Source organism: Anomaloglossus baeobatrachus, chromosome 2, assembly GCF_048569485.1.
Source record: "Anomaloglossus baeobatrachus isolate aAnoBae1 chromosome 2, aAnoBae1.hap1, whole genome shotgun sequence".
In the NCBI taxonomy this organism is placed as follows: domain Eukaryota; kingdom Metazoa; phylum Chordata; class Amphibia; order Anura; family Aromobatidae; genus Anomaloglossus; species Anomaloglossus baeobatrachus.
The window spans coordinates 565,340,632-565,364,506 of NC_134354.1; the positions used below are offsets into that span (position 1 = coordinate 565,340,632).

General features: G+C 45.5%; 1 protein-coding gene across 2 annotated transcripts in view; it reads right to left on the reverse strand.

The window, feature by feature from the left end:
• The window catches only part of UBAC2 (UBA domain containing 2), a 298,565-nt gene that overhangs the window by 21,676 nt on the left and 253,014 nt on the right, over positions 1–23,875 (reverse strand). The window contains exon 9 of one of the 2 annotated variants that reach the window (XM_075336715.1): positions 5,073–5,090. The exons of the other annotated variant lie outside the window; for it this stretch is intronic. Coding sequence (XP_075192830.1) covers positions 5,073–5,090 — 18 coding nt within the window. The remainder of the gene's footprint in view (positions 1–5,072; positions 5,091–23,875) is intronic. 2 annotated transcript variants of the gene reach the window in all.

A 23,875-nucleotide genomic window follows, 5' to 3' on the forward strand; every position in this document is an offset into this window, starting at 1 on the left:
GTTTTTTTAACGCAGAAACGGATCCAGTGCAAATGCGTTTTCATTTCAATGCATTTGCAATGGACTCGCGTTAACATGCGTTCACCTGCGTTTGCGTGCGTTATAGTGAGGATCCAGCAACTTGCAGTTTTTTAACATCTTTCAAAAACGCTACTTGTAGCGTTTTTGAGCTGCGTCCAACTTCTGCAAATTGCTGGATCCTGACTAAACAGCACGCAAACGCATGTGAACGCTGGCGTGCTGATAGGCAGGATCCTGCTTGCTCTACTGAGCATGCCCAGAAGCCAGCCTCCGTGATCAGTCTCTCTCCTCCCTCTGTCTCTCTCCCCCTCTCTCTCCTCCCTCCCTCTCTGTCTCTCCCCCTCCCTCTCCTCCACCTGAGAGCTGCGGACACTCGTAACCAAGGTAAATATCGGGTAACCACTTATCTTAGTTACCCGATGTTTACGTTTGTAACGTGTGCAGGCAGCCCGGCTCCTAGCAGCTGCAGACGCTTGTAACCAAAGTAAATATCGGGTATCCAAGCAAGTATACCCGATGTTTACCTTGGTTACGATCCTCCACAGCTGTCAGATGTTGGCTCCTAGTCTGGCACGTTTAGTTCCCCTCACTCCCGATCACATGACTCCAATGCCCGCCCCTAAACATCCAGTGACAGGATCCTGCAAAATAAGACATGCGTTTGCATGCATTTTTTGCTGTAAAAGCAGGATCCGCTTTTGCAGCAAAAAAAAACGTTCAGGACGCATGTTAAAAAGACGTAGTGTGAAAGCAGCCTTATACACTCGCCGGCACTGAGGTCCTGAGCAGGCGCACTTTGATCTGCCCTGCTCAGGGCAGATCAAAATGTTGCACTGCGCCTGTGCAGGACCTCAGTGCCGGCGAGTGTATAAGACGTGGACGCGTCATGCACACAAGCTTCAGAAGACGGAGGAGCAAGATGGCCGAGAGAGGAGGCACCAGTCACGGAGAACAGCGTCGCCCACCAGGCCAACCAGCACCACAGCGACCGGTTTAGGTGAGTATTATAAAGTGTTTTTATGTTCTCACAACGGCCACTGGTGGTGGCCGCAGCTTATAAACCATCAAACTGGTGACAGGCTCCCTTTAATAAAAAAAAAAAAACAAAAAAACCCAAAACAATGAAAATGTTTATTTAAATGCGTATTCCCATCTTCAAGGTTCTTTCCCAATATGTACTCTGCGCAATAGTAATATTAGTTAATACCTCCAATATGAAATGTAGTATAGTTCTCCTTATATAGCCATGTTTCTTACCTCATCTGCAGGGCATTGCAGCATAGGTATCCATTGTTACGTTTACTCCTATAGTGACAGTTAGTTGCTTGTGGTCATAACCATGGACACCTAACTGAATTGCTCAGATCCGATTAGGTTTTGATTGCTTATTTAGATTGGCTACATTTAAAGCATTGGTCAATCACACCAATAACAGGAGCAAAACATATTGCTGAAAGCCTTAATCATAGGGAATTTACTGTAATAGAAGGCTCACTTTTAAGCATAAAAGTGCTCTTATAGTAACATGACATGATTCTAGAGCTAAAGGTCTTACAGATAATATATACAATAGAAATAATCATGCTCCATTTTATCTCAAAAGATTTACATTTAATGCACCACTCCAGTGTCGTCGTTTTTATTTCAGTTGGAATGGTGCTTTAAATCTAAATCCCCTGCTCCCTGTCTAATACTCACTTGCTGCTGTCTTCTTCTATTATCACCGCCGAGCATTGGCAATTTGTGCCTTGCTGGCAGCTCCAATGTTTGATGCAGTGTGTCGGAGGTCACAAATCTATACAACTCTATGAGAGCCTTGTTTGGGCTCTCATAAAGTTGTATTGAGAGCTAAGGCGTTGTGTGACTGATGCGTTGTAAATAGTGTGATAATAAAGGCAACGGATTCCTGTGAAATAACACGTTGCGTTTGTTTTCGTTTTTGTTAGCCGAGAGAGCCCCCATCATCATTGCACACATGCAGGCACTACAGGCCCCATCATCACTGCACACACACAGGCACTACCGCCCCTATCATCTTCGCATACACACTGGCACTACCGCCCCCATCATCACCTCCCACACGCAGGCACTACAGCCCCCATCATCACTGCACACACACAGGCACTACCGCCCCCATCATCTCCGCACACACACCGGCACTACAGCCCCCATCATCACCGCACACACGCAGGCACTACCGCCCCCATCATCACCGCACACACGCAGGCACTACCGCCCCCATCATCACCGCACACACACTGGCACTACCGCCCCCATCATCACCGCACACACACAGGCACTACCGCCCCCATCATCTCCGCACACACACCGGCACTCCAGCCCCCATCATCACCGCACACACGCAGGCACTACCGCCCCCATCATCACCGCACACACAGGCACTACTGCCCCCATCATCACCGCACATACACAGGCACTACTGCCCCCATCATCACCGCACACACGCAGGCACTACTGCCCCCATCATCACCGCACACATGCAGACACTACCGCCCCCATCTTCACCGCACACATGCAGGCACTACAGCCCCCATCATCACCGCATACACGCAGGCCCTACCGCCCCCATTATCACCGCACACACACAGGCACTACAGCCCCCATCATCACCACACACACCGGCATTACCTCAGTGACGTCACCGCTGAAAGCGCGATTCACTTCAGTTTCTGTGTGGAGCTCACAGAGAGCGGCGGTATTTAACGGCCGCTCCTGTCAGCTTCCGATCTAGCAAAGCTGAAAGTGTTGTGGGACCTTGTGTGGATTACGTCAGACCTGGAGGGGTATTTGGGGATTCATAAAGTGGTGAAAGAGGGTGTTTTTTTGTCTTTTATTCCAAATGAAGGATTTTTTTGAGTGTATGTGTTTATTTACTTTCACTTACAGATTAATCATGGGGGTTGTCTCATAGACGCCTGCCATGATTAACCTAGGACTTGGTGGCAGCTATGGGCTGCCATTAACTCCTTATTACCCTGATTGCCACCGCACCAGGGCAATTCGGGATGAGCAGGGTAAAGTCCCGGGACTGTCACATCTAATGGATGCAGCAATTCCAGGCGGCTGCTGGCTGATATTTTTAGGTTGGGGGGCTCCCCATAACGGGGGGCTCCCCATCCTGAGAATATCAGCCTTCAGCCATGTGGCTTTATCTTGGCTGGTATCAAAATTGGGGAGGACCGCACGCCGTTTTTTTTTTTAATTATTTATTTATTGTACTGCACGATATAGAACCACCCACCGGCGGCTGTGCTTGGTTGCAGTGAGACAGCTGTCACTCAGCGTGGGGGCACGTCTGACTGCAACCAATCATAGGCGCCGGTGGGCGGGGGAGGCAGTGAATACGAGATGGAATGATGAGCGCCGGCATTTTCAAAAGCAGGAGAAGCCGCCAGAGCAGTGTGACAGCTGTGCAGCGCCGCGCAGGTGATCGTTGAGTATGAGAGAGGGGGTGAGAGGGAAAGACCGACAGAGAGAGATTGAGACCGAGAGAGAGAAACCGACCCACAGAGAGAGAGAGAGACCGAGCCACAGAGAGAGACCAGGAGTGATTTTAAACGATTTAGAATGTTCTGCTGGACATGCTGAGCATGCTCAGTAGAACGTGACGGAATCCTGCACTGGAATCATTCGCCAAACGCATGGCGACAGAATCCAGCACCATAGACATGTACCATAGACTTGTACCATCACCCATTCCCTGTAGACTGTGAGCCCTCCCGGGCAGGGTCCTCTCTCCTCCTATACCAGTCTGTTTTGTACTGTTAATGATTGTTGTACATATACCCTCTTTCACTTGTAAAGCGCCATGGAATAAATGGCGCTATAATAATAATAAATAATAATAATAATAGACATTCATTATGCCTCTTAACAGATCCCGACGGAATCCTGCGGAGTGCGTTTTTTTACAGCAACAAAAAAACGTTACATTATGTGTTCCTTCCGCCCGACGGTCACCGACAAAACAACTGATGCGCCGCGGGGCGGATGCAGCGCAAGACCATCCGTTGCAATCCGCCCTTAATAGAAGCCTATGAGGAATAAACGGCTTCCTGCAACGGTTACCGTAATTGCTCAAGGCGGCGGATTGCAACGGATGCCGCACAATGCAAGTGTGAAAGTAGCCTTAGATGTAACTTTTGACTTTTGGCCAGGCAGACGTTACAGTCACAAAATGGTGCAGTGGGACTGGAGTGGAGTTGAAAAAGCATAAAAAAACGCTGGAGGGTAAGTATAATACAAGAGGCAGCAGACTTATATCTAAAGCACCTCTTCAGTGTTCGGGGAAAAAAAACAAAACGCTGGAGTGGTGTTTTAACAGTAGTTTGATATATTATTCTTTTTCCATACACATAAAATGTGAAAAATTATATTGCATGACAATGAAGGCAAATTTTATTAAGAGAATGATGCATAGAATTCCTAATGTTTAAGGTGGCAGACAAGATCAGTACCCAATTACTTTTTCTTTAGCTGTTGAGAGTAAAGACTTTCGAGTCATTAGTAGACAACTGAATAAAAATCCTGAAGCTAGTGGGATACTTCTATGGAAATTAGCTACTCCAATCCTAGATTTTGTGAGGTCATACTGATTAGTTATAAACTGTCCATTGTAAGGTTTCAGTGCAATAATAGGTGTTACTCACAACGTTAAAAATACCTGAGAAGAGCAAGTGTCTACAGATGTCAATATAGGCCAAGGACATCAGGGATCGGTTTGGCACCAAACACTATTTAGGACTTATGAAGGTCTGTTGACACTAGCCGACTAGGGGCACTAAATGACTGCTTGCTGCTTGGAGGTAGTTTAAAAACCTGTCTACACAGGCAGACCGCACTTACCGATGCATACTGTAATACATCGATCTGTAATACATCGTTGAGTGGGCATAGGCTGCCATTGTTTTGTCGTTCATGCTCTGTCCGTGTTTGCTTTAATGTCTATGAGGCTGTCTATATGTTTGCAAAACAAATTTTTCAATACAAGAAAAATGGATGAAACTGTTGGACAAAACTGACACACTCACCAAGAAACTGATGAAAATCTGATCCAAAATCGTGTTTTAGACGTACACAAAAGGAAAAGAAAACATAAAATTGGTCTAAGAGGTATATGATAGCAACATGAAACCACACAAATGCTTTCAAAGATGTAGTTATAAGATTACTGTACGGGTTCCTTATCTTCAGAAAACCATCAGTGTGCTCCACAATGTGAAGTGCGTGACGCCATCACACAAGGTTTAGATAATTAAGTCTACAGTTTTGTGTGTGTCCTGATATACAACATGAAAAGTGTTATCCATGATCAGAGATGCACTCATCAAGATACACAAACGGTCATTATATGTGCTGTACAATCACAAAGATACTATGTAATATTTAAGAAAAAAAGCAAGCTGGTCTATTATTTGTTTTGCATATACTAGGCTGCCAAGCTTGGCTCAGACGACCCATGGGCACATCCGTGCATCGTGGTCAGAGGGTGGATTGCAAAACATGGCTGTGTTGTGATTAACACAGTCAAGAGGTCGAAACGCATCAACGCAACTTGCCACTGCTCTATTTTTGCAGGTTTTATATCACGGTTGTTGTAGATAAATCATATTTTATCACTTTATGTAAATTATCTCTTCCAGACTATGGGGCGGATGCTGCCTGGAAGATAACTCCATCTCCAGACATTATTATAAATATAATGGGGCGTTACCAGTGTGATCGCCGCTCTCTACTGTCACTGCAGAGTTGTCAGATTATGACTGACACTTCTTCGGGTGCCTCTCCGAGCTTCAGCCTCCATCTCACAGGCAGATGGTGTTACAATATTGTTGCAATACAGCACAGCTCAGTGAGCTGCAAAAAAAGTGTTTGAAGTCAAATTTGATAATTCTGTTCTGTGTCAGTTACTTGTGCCCCCACTGGTAAGGCTTCTTTCTATTTAAAATAATCTCTGGACGCGGAGTTATCTTGCAAGCAGCATCCGCCCCATAGCCTGGAAGAGCTAATGTATATAACGTGATAAAAGATGATTTTTCCACAACAAGGTATCTGATATGAGACATATATGTGTGACTACTGTCAACAATCTATAACCTCTATGCCCATATAAATAGTTTATAAAGGTCAAATGTGGTCACAGATTCCCTTTAAGTCAATAGAAGTCTATGAAAAGCCAAACATGTTAAGTCAATTGAAACTAGCAAAATCTATGAACATGGAGTATGCTTGGCTTCTTACATACTTGTTTGACTCAGCTGAAGCTATGGGAACCCATTGGCATCTATGGATAAGGCTGACCCATACAGACACAACCAAAACTAGGGATAAAAGGTAGTGTAAGCAGCCAGCTGGCAGATTGCTGGATAGGTACCTTATACTGAGGATAGATTGCAGGATAGGTACATTATACAGATGATACATTGCCTCATAGGAACTTTATAGAGATGATAGATTGCAGGAGAGGTACTCTATACTGAGGATAGATTGCCGTATAGGTACCTTATACAGAGGATAAATTGCTAGATAGGTACATTATACACAGGATACATTGCCAGATAGGTACCTTATAATGAGGATAGATTGCTGGATAGGTATATTAAACAAAGGATTGATTGACAGATAGGTACATTATACAGAAGATCGATTGATGGATATATACATTATACAGAGGATAGATTGATGGATATGTACATTATACTGAAGATAGATTGCTGGATAGGTACATTATACTAAGGATAGACTGCTGGTTAGGTACCTTATACTAAGGATAGATTGCGCGATGGGTATCTTGTACTGAGGATAGATTGCTGGATAGGTATATTATACAGAGGATAGATTGCTGGATAAGTACCTTACAATGTGGATAGATTGCAGGATAGGTACATTAAAAACAGAGGATAGATTGCAGGATAGGTACATTATAAAGAGGATAGATTGCTGGATTGGTATATTATACTGAGCATAGATTGCTGGATAGGTAAATTATACAGAGGATAGATTGCTGGATAGGTACATTATACAGAGGATAGATTGCCGGATAGGTATCGTACATTATACAAAAGGATAAATTGCAAGATATGTACATGCTATTGAGGTTTGCTCATCTCATCATGATGTTTTGTGGAAGAGTTTGGGTAATTAGCAACATTTGGGTTGTCAAGTCCGTTTTAAATGGATTTTAGGGTCTGTTGTGACTGTTTAACTGTGGCTCAAGGAATTGCTCTACACTGTGTGAAGAATTATTAGGCAAATGAGTATTTTGATCACATGATAATTTTTATACATGTTGTCCTACTCCAAGCTGTATAGGCTTGAGAGCCAACGACCAATTAAGTAAATCAGGTGATGTGCATCTCTGTAATGAGGAGGGGTGTGGTGTAATGACATCAACACCCTATATAAGGTGTGCTTAATTATTAGGCAACTTTCTTTCCTTTGGCAAAATGGGCCAGAAGAGAGATTTGACGGGCTCTGAAAAGTCCAAAATTGTGAGATGTCTTGCAGAGGGATGCAGCAGTCTTGAAATTGCCAAACTTTTGAAGCATGATCACCGAACAATCAAGCGTTTCATGACAAATAGCCAACAGGGTGGCAATAAGCGTGCTCGGCAAAAAAGGCACAAAATAACTGCCCATGAATTGAGCGTGAAGTTGCCAAGATGCCATTTGCCACCAGTTTGGCCACATTTCAGAGCTGCAATCTTACTGGAGTATCAAAGAGCACAAGGTGTGCCATGCTCAAGGACATGGCCAAGGTAAGGAAGGCTGAAAAACGACCACCTTTGACCAAGAAACATAAGATAAAACGTCAAGATTGGGCCAAGAAATATCTTAAGACTGATTTTTCAAAGGTTTTATGGACTGATGACATGGGAGTGACTCTTGATGGGCCAGATGGATGGGCCAGAGGCTGGATCAGTAAAGGGCAGAGAGCTACACTCCGACTCAGACGCAAGCAAGGTCGAGGTGGGGTACTGCTATGGGCTGGTATCATCAAAGATGAACTTGTGGGACCTCTTTGGGTTGAGGGTGCAGTGAAGCTCAACTCCCAGACCTACTGCCAGTTTCTGGAATACAACTTCTTCAAGCAGTGGTACAGGAAGAAGTTGGTATCGTTCAAGAAAAACATGATTTTCATGCACAACAATGCTCCATCATATGCATCCAACTACTCCACAGCGTGGCTGGCCAGTAAAGGTCTAAAAGATAAAAAAATAATGACACGGCACACTTGTTCACCTGATCTGAACCCCATAGAGAACCTGTGGTCCCTCATAAAATGTGAGATCTACAGGGAGGGAAAACAGTACACCTCTCGGAACAGTGTCTGGGAGGCTGTGGTGGCTGCTGCACGCAATCTTGGTCGTAAACAGATCAAGCAACTGACAGAATCTATGGCTGTTGAGTGTCATCATAAAGAAAGGTTGCTTATTGGTCACTAATTTTTTTGGGTTTTGTTTTTGCATGTCAGAAATGTTTATTTCTAAATTTTGTGCAGTTATATTGGTTTACCTGGTGAAAATAAGCAAGTGAGATGGGAATATATTTGGTTTTTATTAAGTTGCCTAATAATTCTGCACAGTAATAGTTACCTGCACAAACAGATATCCTCCTAAGATAGCCAAATCTAAAAAAAACCCACTCCAACTTCCAAAAATACTAAGCTTTGATATTTATGAGTCTTTTGGGATGATTGAGAACATAGTTGTTGATCAATAATAAAATAAATAATCTAAAATACAACTTGCCTAATAATTCTGCACACGGTGTAGAGGGGATTAAAAGGGAAGGTTGCCAGTGTGAGCAAAAGAGAGGATAAGCTCTCCACCTAAACATGCTAGAAAGCAGATTGCTGCAAAAGAACAAACCTCTGCTAGACAAGGACTTGCTTGTTGTGACCTCTAACAGGGGGTGCTACCCATGATGTTCTGCGTGTGTGAAAACTTCATTATTTGATTAGTGCCTAAGAATATGTCTTGTATTCTTTACTCCTTGCTGAAGAAATACATTACTTCTGTTGGACTTTTTGCGCTGCTGGAGATGCAAGTTTACGTTTACCACCAATAAACTGACCTACTGTGTTACATTTTTGTCTACCATTTAATACTTATTGTTTACAGTAGTCACTTATTTAGTAAATGCAAGAATATTTTTAATACATTTTTAATTAAAATAAATTACAGAGCATATCTCACGTACCATAAAAGCCGACCAATTATTCTGGTCCGACAGTCATCTATTTTTTACATGTGTAAATACAAAAAAGAAAAAAAAATTCCTCATTTTATTCTGATCGTCTTTGAAAATCAGATCCAAATCAGATCCAAATTTTTCATGAACCCATTGACTTGCATTGTCAATTTTGATCCGCCCTTCAAACAAAAGTCAGATATGACATTTTTTGCGAACTTCTTGATCAAAGAATAATCACGGCCATGTGAATGACCCCCAATAGACTATCACAGATAGAGGTGCTATTCGTGAAAAATACGGAAAGCACTCATACGTGAAAATCGAACATTTAAATGAGCCCTAATAATGAACACACTATAGGTGTAAAGAATTATCTGCAAATTAGGAGGTGGGTGGTAAACAACATTTGTACTCTACAATTAGATATTTGAAGTTAAATAAAAACATATAAAAACAAATCATTAGACGAATAAGACAGGCATCAAGCTCAGCTAAAGAGTTCAGAGATCTGATTGACTAGAGGACCTGAGAATGAAGCAGCGGGGGCATACAGGGTGTCAGAGTGGAAGGAACGATATACCCATATAGTGTAAGGAAAAGGTGGCAGTTTTATGTGTTTCCTGTCAAACTGGTACAACAAAAATGTCTGAATATCACATCTTACAGTAATGTTCACCATTATTGGTACCCCTTCATTTTTTTCATAGATTGTACAATATATTTAGAACTGAATGGAAATGTACCAAAGTTTTACACTCAGAACTCTTTAATCAGTGGTCGAAAGTAATACAAAAATAAAACATTGTCAACTTATATGTGGCAATTTCAAAGAAGAAACCAAATTAACAGCATGTGCAGCAATAAAGGCACCCCTAATTAATACTCGGTTCCACACCCTTTGGCATTGATGACAGCCCTTAAAGGTTTCTTGTAGCCATCTATAAGCTTCTTGCACTTCTCAGGTGGTATTTTCTCCCACTCTTCCATTGCAATTTGTTCCAGCTATTGAATGTTTGCAGGGTTCTTTTTCCCAATGGCAGATTTCAGCTCACCCCAAAGATTTTCAATGGGATTGAGGTCAGGACTTATTACTGGCAATTTTAAAATAGCTCATATTTTCTTTTTCAACCATTCCTGTATACTTTTGAAGGTGTGCTTTGAGTCGTTGTTTTGATTTGACTAAAAAGTAAGTTTTCTTACACTGGGTAGGACATTTCGCTCTAAAATCTCTTCATAATTCTCTGATTTCATAATTCCTGTGATACAGGCAAGTCTTACAGTACCAGCGGCAGCAAGACAACCCCATAGCTTATGGATCCTCCACCATGTTTAACTGTTGGTAGGGTTTTTTTTTCCCTTATAAGCTTCATTACACCATCTGTAAATAAACTGTTGCTTTGCCACACAGGTCTATTTTTGTTTTATCTGACCACAAAATATTTTCCCATAAGGATTCTGGTTTGTCAAGGTACAATTTGTCAAAGATCAGTTGTTTCTTTTTATGTCTTTTCTTCAGCAATGGTTTCTTCCTTGGCCTTTGCCCATAAAGCTCTGCTTGGTTTAGTTTGCGGCTTATGGTACTTGTTGTAACCATGACGTCAGACTGTTCCAGGTTGGCCTACAGATCTTTGGATGTTTGACGTGGTGTTTTTTACACCATTCGCATCAATCTTAGAAGACATCTCTTGTCAATTTTCCTCTTTTCCCTACGTCCACGGAGGTTTTTGATGGCTCCATGCTTGGCAAACTTCTTAATAATATTGTGCACTGTTAAAACTGGGATACTAAGGTCTTTGGAGATGGCCTTATACTCTTTGGAAGTCTTGTGTTTGCTAATAATAGCAATTTTTATGTCCTCACACAGCTCCTTTGTCTTCACCATTGTCATAAAAGAACAGGGCCTACCGTGTGGTTATTTAAAACTCTTTGGCTAATTTATGCCCCATGGGCACTGACAATTTATCACAATGATTATCATTGGTAATTTACCATAGGCGAGTCAAAATGTGTTTCCATACTAATTTAATGTAAAGGGGCCAATAGCAGTGTCACAGCAGCTTTAGGTTTTTCTATTTCTCCCTACCATTGTTTTTTGTTTAGAACTGTTGTTTATCATTTGCTCTTTTGTATCTAACACGAGTGCTCTATTCAAAAAAGCTGTTTCACTTGATTCATTTTTTTCAGGAGATATTCCACATTATGTACTTAAACTTCATGGGAGCCAAAAATGATGAGCAGGACTGTACATACTGTATATACACCTGGTTCTTAGTTTTCTCATAAGCAATGCAGCTAATATTGGAGAGTTCAAAGATGTGTTTTTTGTTTTTAATAGTTTTATTTTTAATGGGGGTGATTTGAACTTTTGTGAGGGTTTTTTTTTTTATATATTTTATAAAATTATTATTTACTTTTCATTGTATTTAAAAGTCCCCTTAGGGGACTTGAAGTTGAGATCAGCTGATTGCTTGTGCTATACAGAGGGTGATAAATTTAGGGCTGCCACTGACTGGCAGTGACCTCTGGAGCCTCATTCTGAGGAAGTTGTCAAAACAATGCTACACAGGAATCGATGGATGTGTTGGGACACTACTCTTTCGATTACAGCGGAACTTCAAAGATTTATTTTGAAGTAAAAAAATGGTAAACAAGGTAGTATGGTAGGAGTCTTTAATAACCTTTTTTTCCTGTTTCTTTTATAACTCTACACTTGCCGGGTTAGTAATGGGGGTGTCTGATAGATGCCTATCTATTACTAACCACTGGGCTTGATGTCCAAAACCCCAAAAGTATTACCCCAATTACCAGCGCACCAGGGCAATTGGGAAGAGCTGGTTACAGCACGAATATTGCCACATCTAATGCATGTGCTACTTCTAGGGAGGCTGCAGGCTGCTATTTTTAGGCTGGGAGGGGCCAAAAAAACATGGGCCTTCCCAGCGGAATGGGATCCCCTCATTTTTTATAACCAGCCAAGGTAAAGCAGAAAGCTGAACGTTGCAGCAAGTAGTAGTCTGTTTTACCTGTGCTAGTCAAAAATAGGTGGGAGCCAAAGTTTAGTTTTTTTGTTTTTTAAATCTTTATTGTTCACAGCAATGTACAGTCATCTTTCACATTCAATAAAGCTTGTCAATTGGCTGCGCTGCAACCTTTCAACAAACCTTATGAACATATGAGCAGTAACCAAACACCGAATTCTGACACAGCCTTTTTTTTTTTTTAAAGTCCATGAGTCCAAGCGCCAGACACCCAGTTTCCGATAAAACCCCCAAACTTTACAGTTCAGATTGGCTCATCCCTAGTCATGACTGAATTACTAGCACTCAGGTCTTTTTCATTGAGACTAGGCACAATTCTTCCAACTCTATCCATATACAGAAGATAGACGTTCCAATTTAGCAGTGCAGTGACCGCACGTCATAACCATTAGGCCATAAACCATTAGGCTATGTGCACAAGTTACATTTTTGCAGTGTTTTTTTGTGATTTTTATGCAAATTAAAAGCTGCTTTTTACACTACCAGCAAAAGCTAGAGATTTCAGAAATCTCATTCACACACAAAATTGCTTTTTTTTCCTGACTGAAATGGAAAACTGCGTTAGAAGATGTCAATTCTTTCAGTGTTTTTGCTGCATTTTTGCAGCATTTTTTCACCATTGAAAGCAATCAGAAAGTTCAATTAAGGCTGCTTTCACACTACGTTTTTTTAACAGGCGTCTTGAACGTTTTTTTAACGCAAAAACGGATCCAGTGCAAATGCGTTTTCATTTTAATGCATTTGCAATGGACTTGCATCAACATGCGTTTGCGTGCAGTTTAGTCAGGATCCAGCGACTTGCAGTTTTTTTTTAACTTTTTTCAAAAACACTACTTGTAGCGTTTTTGAGCTGCGTCCAAATACTGCAAATCGCTGGATCCTCACTAAACAGCACACAAACGCATGTGAACGATGGTATGCTGATAAACAGGATCCTGTTTGTCCAGAAACCAGCCTGGCGTGATCACAATCTCTCTCTCTCGCTCTCTCCCCCCTCTATTCTCCCCTCTCTTCTTCCACTCTCTTCTCTCTCCTCTCTCTCTTCTCTCTCCTCTCTCTTCTCTCTCCTCTCTCTTCTCTCTCCTCTCTCCTCTCTCCTCTCTCCTCTCTCTTCTCTCTTCTCTCTCCTCTCTCTTCTCTCCTCTCTTTTCTCTCCTCTCTTTTCTCTCCTCTCTTTTCTCTCCTCTCTTTTCTCTCCTCTCTTTTCTCTCCTCTCTTCTTCTCCTCCTTTCTTCTCTCTCTTCCTCTCTCTCTCCTCTCTTCTCTATCCTCTCTTCTCTCCTCTCCTCTCTCTTCCTCTCTAGTTTCTCTTTTGCCCCCCAGCTGCGTCTGAATTTCCAGTCTGTCACGTTCAATTCCCCTCACTCCCGATCACGTGACTCCAATGCCCGCACATAAACTTCAAGTGACAGGATCCAGTAAAATAACACATGCGTTTGCATGCGTTTTTCTTTGCAAAAACAGGATCCGATTTGTAGCAAAAAACGTTCATGAGGCATGTTAAAAAAACGAGTGTGAAAGCAGCCTTATGCTGCAAAAACGCAACAGCTGCGTTTTTGCTGCTTTTGTGGTGAATGAAACTAACTTTATTTTAATATGTACTGTAGACAAATGACACCAAAAATGCAGACAAAAAATGCAACAACAAAAAAAGGAGCAAAAACCTGCTTTTTGGAATTAGCTTTTTTTTTTTTTTTTACTGCTAAGAGAACAAGTTTTTCTGCAGAAAAAAAAAATGCTGCAAAAATGCAACATGTGAGCATAGCCTTACACAGTCCTCTTATATGGTGTTGCATGATGAGTAGAGAGCTGTGGAAAAGAAGCGCAATAGGGTTTTACCCCAATAACACAGGGGGTAAAGACAGGGAGCAGTAATACTCACCAAATGAAGTTGTGAAAGTCACAACTACTATATAGGCATGGGAAACTGGGATCACGGCAGCAGCAACCCAAACGGCAGATAACAGAGAACAATAGAAGAAAAAAGAGAATTTTGTTTACTTACTGTAAATTCTTTTTCTTACAGTTCCGTCTTGGGAGACCCAGACCTTGGGTGTTTAGCTTCTGCCTCCGGAGGACACACAAAGTACTACACCTAAAAGTGTAGCTCCTCCCTCTGAGCTTATACACCCCCTGGTGAGCCAGTCCCAGCCAGTTTAGTGCAAAAGCTGAAGGAGAATAGCCACCCACAAGTAGAACAGAGCAAGAACCGGAACAACCGGAGACTCTGTCCATGACAACAGCCGGTGAAAACACGCGGAACAAGGAAATTGCCAACAGGCAACAGGGAGGGTGCTGGGTCTCCCAAGATGGAACTATAAGAAAAAAAAATTACGGTAAGTAAACAAAATTCTCTTTTTCTTTATCGTTCCTTTGGGAGACCCAGACCTTGGGACGTTCCAAAGCAGTCCCTGGGTGGGAATAAACAGAAAAACTAAGAAGTAGGCAGAACCTAACTTCACAAATGGGCGACAGCCGCCTGAAGGATGCGTCTGCCCAAGCTCGCATCTGCCGAAGCAAGAGCATGCACTTGGTAGTGCTTCGAGAAGGTATGCAGGCTAGTCCAAGTGGCAGCCTGACAGACTTGTTGAGCCGTAGTCTGGTGCCTAAAAGCCCAAGAGGCACCGACAGCTCTGGTCGAGTGTGCTTTGATCCCCGGCGGGGGAGGCACCTGAGTACTCTGGTAGGCGTCCGAAATGGTCGACCTAATCCAACGGGCTAAGGTCGGCTTAGAAGCAGGAAGGCCTTTGCGCCGACCTGTGGTTAGCACAAAAAGAGAGGTGCACCACCTAAGCGCAGCGGTGCGAGACACATAGATCCGGAGAGCACGCACCAGATCTAGAGTATGCAGAGCTTTTTCAAAGCGATGACCAGGGTCCGCACAGAAGGAAGGTAAGGTAATGTCTTGGTTTAGGTGGAAGGGAGAGACCACCTTAGGAAGAAAGTCCGGAGTCGGACGGAGAACCACCTTGTCTTGATGAAAAACTAAAAAAGGTGACTCCGAGGAGAGCGCTGCCAAATCAGAGACTCTCCTGAGAGAAGTTATGGCAACCAGAAAGGCCACTTTCTGTGAAAGCCGATACAAAGAAACATCCCTAAGAGGCTCGAAGGGGGGCTTCTGCAAGACCGTGAGAACCAGGTTAAGGTCCCAGGGATCCAAGGGCCGCCGGTAAGGCGGAATGATGTGAGACGCGCCTTGCATGAAGGTGCGGACCTGAGAAAGCCGAGCGAGACGCCGCTGGAACAAAACTGACAGAGCTGAAACTTGTCCCTTGAGAGAGTTGAGGGACAGTCCTAGCTGCAGACCGGACTGTAGAAAAGACAGAAGGGTCGGCAAGGAGAATGGCCAAGGAGGATGGCCGTTAGAGCGACACCAGGACAGGAAAATTTTCCAAGTCCTGTGATAGATCTTAGCGGAGGAAGACTTGCGGGCCCGAGTCATACTGGAGATGACTTCAGGGGGAATACCAGAAGCCGTCAAAATCCAGGACTCAAGAGCCACGCCGTCAATTTGAGGGCCGCAGAATTCGGGCGGAAAAATAGACCTTGCGAGAGTAGGTCTGGACGGTCCGGGAGATGCCACGGCATTTCTACGGACAGTTGGAGCAGATCCGGATACCAAGCCCGCCTGGGCCAGTCCGGTGCAATGAGGATGACTCGACGACCCTCCATTCTGATCTTGCGCAAGGCTCTGGGCAAGAGACCTAGAGAGGGAAACACGTAGGACAGACGAAACTGGGACCAGTCCTGAACCAGAGCGTCCGCGGCGAAGGCCTGAGGATCGTGGGAGCGAGCCACGTGAACAGGGACTTTGTTGTTGTGACGGGATGCCATGAGGTCCACGTCCGGAGTGCCCCATCTGCGGCAGATCGACTGAAATACTGCCGGATGCAGGGACCACTCTCCAGCGTCCACGCTTTGACGGCTGATATAATCTGCCTCCCAGTTGTCCACGCCTGGGATGTGGACTGCGGATATGGTGGACCTGGAGTCCTCCACCCATTGAAGAATGCGGTGAACCTCCCTCAGCGCGTCCCACCTTGATGGTTGATGTAGGCAACCGCTGTCGCGTTGTCTGACTGGACTCGAATGTGCCTGCCCGCCAATAGGCGGTGAAATGCTAGGAGAGCTAGAAGCATGGCTCTGGTTTCCAGCACATTGATTGAAAGGGCTGACTCGGACGGAGTCCAAGTGCCCTGTGCTCGGTGGTGGAGACATACCGCTCCCCAGCCGGATAGACTGGCATCCGTGGTGAGAATCACCCAGGACGGGGCCAGGAAGGAGCGCCCTTGGGACAGGGAGAGGGGCCGAAGCCACCACTGAAGGGAGCTCTTGGTCCGTGGAGACAAAGCCACTAACCTTTGTAAGGAGGAAGGCCGCTTGTCCCAACAGCGGAGAATGTCCAGCTGCAGGGGGCACAGATGGAACTGGGCAAAGGGGACGGCCTCTATGGATGCCACCATTTGACCCAGCACCTGCATCAGACGCCTGAGGGTTTAACGGCGGGGCCTCAGGAGAGAACGCACCGCCAACTGGAGGGACAGCTGTTTGTTTAAGGGCAACTTCACAAGTGCCGGCAAAGTCTCGAACTGCATCCCTAAGTACGTGAGACTCTGGGTCGGAGTCAGAGTGGATTTGGGAAGATTGACAAGCCACCCGAATTGGGCTAGAGTGGCGAGAGTGAGCGAGACACTCCGCTGACAGTCTGCGCTGGATGGAGCCTTGACTAGAAGGTCGTCCAGGCAAGGGAGCACTGCCAACCTCTGGAGGTGCAGAACCGCAATTACCGCTGCCATGACCTTGGTGAATACCCGAGGGGCCGTGGCTAACCCGAAGGGAAGAACCACGAATTGGAATTGATCTTCTCCTATTGCAAAGCGTAGCCAACGCTGGTGTGAAACTGCAATTGGCACATGTAGATAGGCATCTCTGATGTCGATGGACGCTAGGAAATCCCCTTGAGTCATTGAGGCAATGACTGATCGCAGAGACTCCATGCGAAAGCGCCGCACCCGAACATGCTTGTTGAGAAGCTTGAGATCCAGGATGGGTCGGAAGGTACCGTCCTTCTTGGGAACTAGGAAGAGGTTTGAGTAAAAACCTCTGAACCGTTCCCGGGCGGGAACTGGTACAATTACCCCGTTGGCCTGCAAGGCTGCCACGGCCTGTGAGAAGGCGGCGGCCTTGGAGCAGGGGGGAGTTGAGAGAAAAAATCTGTTTGGCGGGCTGGAAGAGAATTCTATCCTGTAGCCGTGCGAGATGATATCTCTCACCCACTGATCGGAGACGTGTTGGAACCAAGCGTCGCCAAAGTGGGAGAGCCTGCCACCGACTAAGGACGTTGCTGGAGCGGGCAGAGAGTCACGAGGAGGCTGCCTTAGTGGCAGGACCTCCTGCGGTCTTCTGCGGACGCGGTTTTGAGCGCCAGTTGGATTTCTGGTCCTTAGCTGAGTTAGCGGACGAGGCGGAGGGCTTAGAGGACGACCAGTTGGAGGAACGAAAGGCGCGAAACCTCGACTGAATCCTACCCTGGGCAGGTTTCCTGGTCTTGGTTTGTGGCATAGAAGTGCTCTTCCCGCCAGTAGCTTCTTTAATAATTTCATCCAGCTGTTCACCGAACAGCCGGGAACCAGCAAAAGGAAGCCCGGCAAGGTACTTCTTTGAAGAGGCATCTGCTTTCCACTCTCGAAGCCACAAGACCCTGCGGATAACGAGGGAATTAGCCGAAGCCACCGCAGTGCGGTGGGAAGCCTCTAGCATGGCAGACATGGCATAAGAAGAAAAAGCTGAAGCTTGAGAAGTTAAGGCAACCATCTCGGGCATAGATTCTCTGGTGAGGGAATGCATCTCCTCTAGGGAAGCCGAGATGGCTTTGAGGGCCCACACTGCTGCAAAAGTTGGGGAAAACGAGGCCCCCGCCGCCTCATACACGGATTTGGCCAGAAGGTCAATCTGACGGTCAGTGGCATCCCTAAGGGAAGTGCCATCAGCCACCGACACAACGGTCCGGGCTGAGCGCCTAGACACCGGAGGGTCTACCTTTGGGGAGTGAGCCCACTCCTTGACCACCTCAGGTGGAAAGGGAAACGGTCATCAGAACCACGCTTTGGGAAGCGTTTGTCAGGACAGGACCTGGGTTTGGTCACAGCGGTCTGAAAACTGGAGTGGTTAAAGAACACACTCTTTACTCTCTTAGGCGAGGTAAACTGGTGCTTTTCTGCCATAGAGGGTTGCTCCTCTGATACTGGCGGATTGAGATCCAGTACAGAATTAATGGAAGCAATCAAATCACTTATTTCTGAGTCACCCTCATAAAGATCAATGGGGCACATGGAGTTAGCCTCCGAACCCCCTGTAAAGGCATCCTCCTCATCCTGCGAGTCAGCTCTTGAATCAGAGCAGTGGGATGAGGAGGGAGAGGAGACCCTGCGGCGCCTCTTAGGAGGACGGGGTCTGGGCCCTGATGATGAATCCTCTGTGAGCTCCAGTGGACGGGGGTCAGAGGATAGGGATCCAAAAGGACCCTTAGCAAGCGCATTAGAGGCACCCTGTGAAGGGGGCTGATGCATATTCATCAAAGTCCTGGACAGAAGTCCCATGGACTCAGCAAATGACTGGGATATAGACCTAGAGAAGGACTCTACCCAGGCCGGGGTTTCAGCCACAGGTGCAGAAGCAGCCTGAGAGACCACTGGGGGTGAGACTCCAGGCTGTGGCACCGGCAAGTTAGAGCAGACCTCACAATGTGGGTAGGTGCTCGGTTCAGGCAGCAGGAGCTGACATGCAACGCATGCAATATAAAGCTTTGGGGCCTTGCTCCTCGTGTGAGACATGCTGCTGGAGTGGGGAAGACAACTCCTACAAATAGGATGCACCCCAGGGAGTATATTCAGAAGTCCACAACCGGAGACCGGCTGTGGCTTACCAGACCACTGGAGCGGTGTTGTGTGCCCTCCAGATCCCGAAGCCCGGACTCCCAGGGTACAGCACCTCAGTAGGGATGCAGAGTGCAGGATGGCCCAGCGCCGAGTGAACCCTGTTCAAAAAAATGGCCGCCGGAGCGAAGAGAGGGGTTCGGGACTTTGGGGGCGTCCCTGTAGAAGACCGGGATCTGGAGGGCCATAGAGACCTGCAGAGAAGGAATCACTCACAAGCAGTGGGGAGTGTCCCTCCCCTGTGCAGGGTGGCCGCCGGGAGGAGCCGTGCCTGTCCCTCTGCATGAGTGACATGCGAGGGCAGGTAACAGAAACTAGGCCTCCGGCGAAGCCGGGGCCTAAATTTGAGCAGCGAGGCCGACGAGCAGGCACCATCGGCGCGGTTCTCAGGCGAAAACCAGAGAACCCGCCGGGAATGCCAAAACAAATACAGCAAACACTCTCCCCATACAATAAAGTACATGGACCCCCACATATGAACGTCTCAGGTACTTAGCTGCTGAGACGCAGGGCCAGGTCCTTGGGGATGAGTGCTCCGGTCCAGCAGGGTCCTCAAGGGGCTGTGGAACGGAGACCGGTCTCCTGCCCGGCATGGAGACCGCGCTGGCTCCCACTTCAATCCAGGGCCCAGGAGGGATGGTGAAGGAGCACGGCATGTAAGGCTCCAGCCTTGGAATCAACCTTACAACACCACCGACACAGTGGGGTGAGAAGGGACATGCCGTGGGTCCAGACGTGGACCCGCACTTCTTCAATCTTCTTCTAAAAAGGAAAAAATCATATGAGAATGCATGTGTGGATGTATGCCTCCTGAACACAAAGCGATAAACTGGCTGGGACTGGCTCACCAGGGGGTGTATAAGCTCAGAGGGAGGAGCTACACTTTTAGGTGTAGTACTTTGTGTGTCCTCCGGAGGCAGAAGCTAAACACCCAAGGTCTGGGTCTCCCAAAGGAACGATAAAGAAATCAGGTTTTTATCAGCCGCACCAATGATCATTGGCGCGGCTGATAAAAACCCGATTTTCTTCTATTGTTCTCTGTTATGGTGTTGCATGATGACATCACACCAACAAGGTTTCATCCTCTCAAACGATGTCAGAGTGCATCATATTTATGCATGATAAGAAATATATATTAGTGACATTAGTTTTGCTAGTGTGCTTTTTTTTGTTTGATACACAGCCTCTTTAGCCTACACTTACAATATACGCACAGATACACATAGATGTAAAGCTAGATGTAGACAATGAGGAGAGTAGTTCTTCACTTTGCTGCAGATAAGGAACATATTAGTCATCATGGCAGAATTGTGAGCATTCTCTTTTGTATAAATGTAAGGCTTTCACCCTGCAGCTGTGGTCGCCCACTTTGGAGAATGTATTTTACAGGAAAGAGTTCACATTAGTGTTAATATAACTATGGATGTAGTTAGGCTGGCCTTGGATATATAGCATACACTAGGGATAGAGGGTCAGGTTACCACAAAGGAGGTTTACAAGCTTTAGGGTATTTTCGCGTATCACGAATTTGTAACATGTCACAAAGCATGGAAAACGTATGCGTGACAATCTTATTTCAAGAACTCAAATCTCTAGGGGCGCGTGTGCTCATAATAGCAAGATGTCACACAGCCAAGAACACAACAGCACACAGATGGATAGAACTGGCTCTTACCAAAATCATGGAATCCTGAACAATGAGGATATCATTAGTGTAGGGATGGATTATATGTCCCTAAAGTTGTAAAACACTAAAATATTTATGGAGGTTTTGGCTTAAAATCAGTTGTGAGTATAAAATCAAAATTCTGTTCTGTGTCTTTTGAAAACGTAAAAAAGTTTGTGGTTTTATCAGAGCGGAGGAAGTAATAGACTATTTCCTGCTGAAAATCTCTTAATATCGCCTGGCCATGTAGTAACAGAAAAAAGTGCAGCGACAGCTCAAACCACCTGCTTCTTTATGCAAATTACTCTAATTAGTCAGTGATTAAGCTACTAGAATCTTTCCAGGCAGAGTTTGATAATGCAAACCTGTTATAAGCTGTTCTGGTGTGAGTCATAGGTAAAGCTCATTTAAAGGGGTTTGCTACTTTTATCTTTACTTGAACAGATGTGTTGGGGACAGGATTTTCAGAACATTTACTATCATACACTACTCACAAAAAGTTAGGGATATTTGGCTTTTGGGTGAAATTTCAGGATGATCGGAAAATGCCCTATAACCTTTTCATGTGAACTTCTACATACCTTTGAATGCACATGTTCAATGTTTCAGTACTTTTGGCACAACTTGCGGTTTTCTAACAAGAAGTTAATGGCAACATTCACAACAGGTGTTTGATCCATGCTTTTTTGACATGAGACCTTGTTAGTACAGCCTTCCTTACAGGTTGCACAGATCTGCAGTCTATGACATGGCTACTGGTGGAGGAGCATGCCATACCAGTCCATCAGTATCATCCAATTGTAAAACACCTGACATGGGAAAGGTGGTTTTCAATGAGAGGAGCCTGACCAATCTAGCCACATGTTCCTTCAACAGTAGCCATGTTATGGACTGCAGAGCTGTGCAGTCTGGGGAAACCTGCACTAAAGTGCAGGAGGAGGACCTGTCATACACAAGATCAAGCCCCCAACACATCTCTTAAAATAATGATAAAGTGGACGATCTCTTTATTAATACCACTGAGTGGTGCTTTTATTTGTGGCAACAACATGATTAAAGAGACTTTCCCACCAACAAAGTTCATTTTAACTAAGAGATCTTGGAATAAGTTCCACAACTCTATGTGTTTAAACATATGTTGAGATAATTTTATATAAGTATCCCTGCTATGTACTGTGTAATGGCCGTGTCTGACTGTGCAGGAACCTGGTCTGATCATATTCATCATACCACAGATCCTGGGCTGGGAAAAAAAATAATAAAAGTATACAGACATTACAGTACAGCATCGCGTATAATTCTTTCTTTGAGGTAAAACATTTTTAAAAACATACAAGGAAATGCTTTACCTCACAAAGAAGGGAATTTTGTTTACTTACCGTAAATTCCTTTTCTTCTAGCTCCAATTGGGAGACCCAGACAATTGGGTGTATAGCTACTGCCTCCGGAGGCCGCACAAAGTACTACACTCAAAAGTGTAAGGCCCCTCCCCTTCTGGCTATACACCCCCCCGTGGGAGCACGGGTCCTTCAGTTTTAGTGCAAAAGCAAGAAGGAGGAAAGCCAATAACTGTTTCAAAAACAAATTCAATCCGATAAACAATATCGGAGAACGTAAGTTATTAACATGAACAACATGTGCACCCGAAAAACAAATACCCTCAGAAAAACAGGGCGGGTGCTGGGTCTCCCAATTGGAGCTAGAAGAAAAGGAATTTACGGTAAGTAAACAAAATTCCCTTCTTCTTTTTCGCTCCTAATTGGGAGACCCAGACAATTGGGACGTCCAAAAGCAGTCCCTGGGTGGGTAAAATAATACCTCGCGATCGGGCTGTCAGGCAGCCCTTCCTTACAGGTGGGCCACCGCCGCCTGCAGGACTTGTCTACCTAGGCTGGCATCCGCCGAAGCGTAGGTATGCACCTGATAATGCTTGGTGAAAGTGTGCAGACTCGACCAGGTAGCCGCCTGGCACACCTGCTGAGCCGTAGCCTGATGCCGTAATGCCCAGGACGCACCCACGGCTCTGGTAGAATGGGCCTTCAGTCCAGAAGGAGTCGGAAGCCCAGCAGAACGGTAGGCGTGAAGAATTGGTTCCTTGATCCACCGCGCAAGGGTGGATTTGGAAGCTTGCGACCCTTTATGCTGACCAGCGACCAGGATAAAGAGTGCATCCAAACGGCGCAGAGACGCCGTGCGGGAAATGTAGATCCTGAGTGCCCTCACCAGGTCCAACAGATGTAGACCCTTTTCAAATTGGTGAACTGGATGCGGACACAAAGATGGTAAAGTGATATCCTGATTGAGATGAAAGGAAGATACCACCTTGGGAAGAAACTCTGGAATTGGACGCAGTACTACCTTGTCTTGGTGAAACACCAGGAAGGGAGATTTGCAAGATAACGCCGCCAGCTCTGACACTCTCCGAAGAGACGTGACCGCCACCAGAAAAGCCACTTTCTGTGAAAGCCGAGAAAAGGAAATCTCCTTCATAGGCTCGAAAGGTGGCTTCTGGAGAGCAATCAGAACCTTGTTCAGATCCCAGGGTTCCAATGGCCGCTTGTAAGGGGGAATGATATGACAAACCCCTTGCAGGAACGTGCGTACCTTAGGAAGTCGCGCCAGGCGCTTCTGAAAGAATACGGATAGCGCAGAAACTTGTCCTTTAAGGGAGCTAAGCGACAAACCTTTTTCCAACCCAGACTGCAGGAAGGAAAGAAAAATAGGCAATGCAAATGGCCAGGGAGAAACTCCCTGAGCAGAGCACCAAGATAAGAATATCTTCCACGTTCTGTGGTAGATCTTGGCGGAGGATGGTTTCCTAGCCTGTCTCATGGTGGCAACAACATCATGAGATAAACCTGAGGTCCCTAGGACCCAGGACTCAATGGCCACACAGTCAGGTTCAGGGCCGCAGAATTCAGATGGAAAAACGGCCCTTGAGACAGCAAGTCTGGACGGCCTGGTAGCGCCCACGGTTGTCCTACCGTGAGATGCCACAGA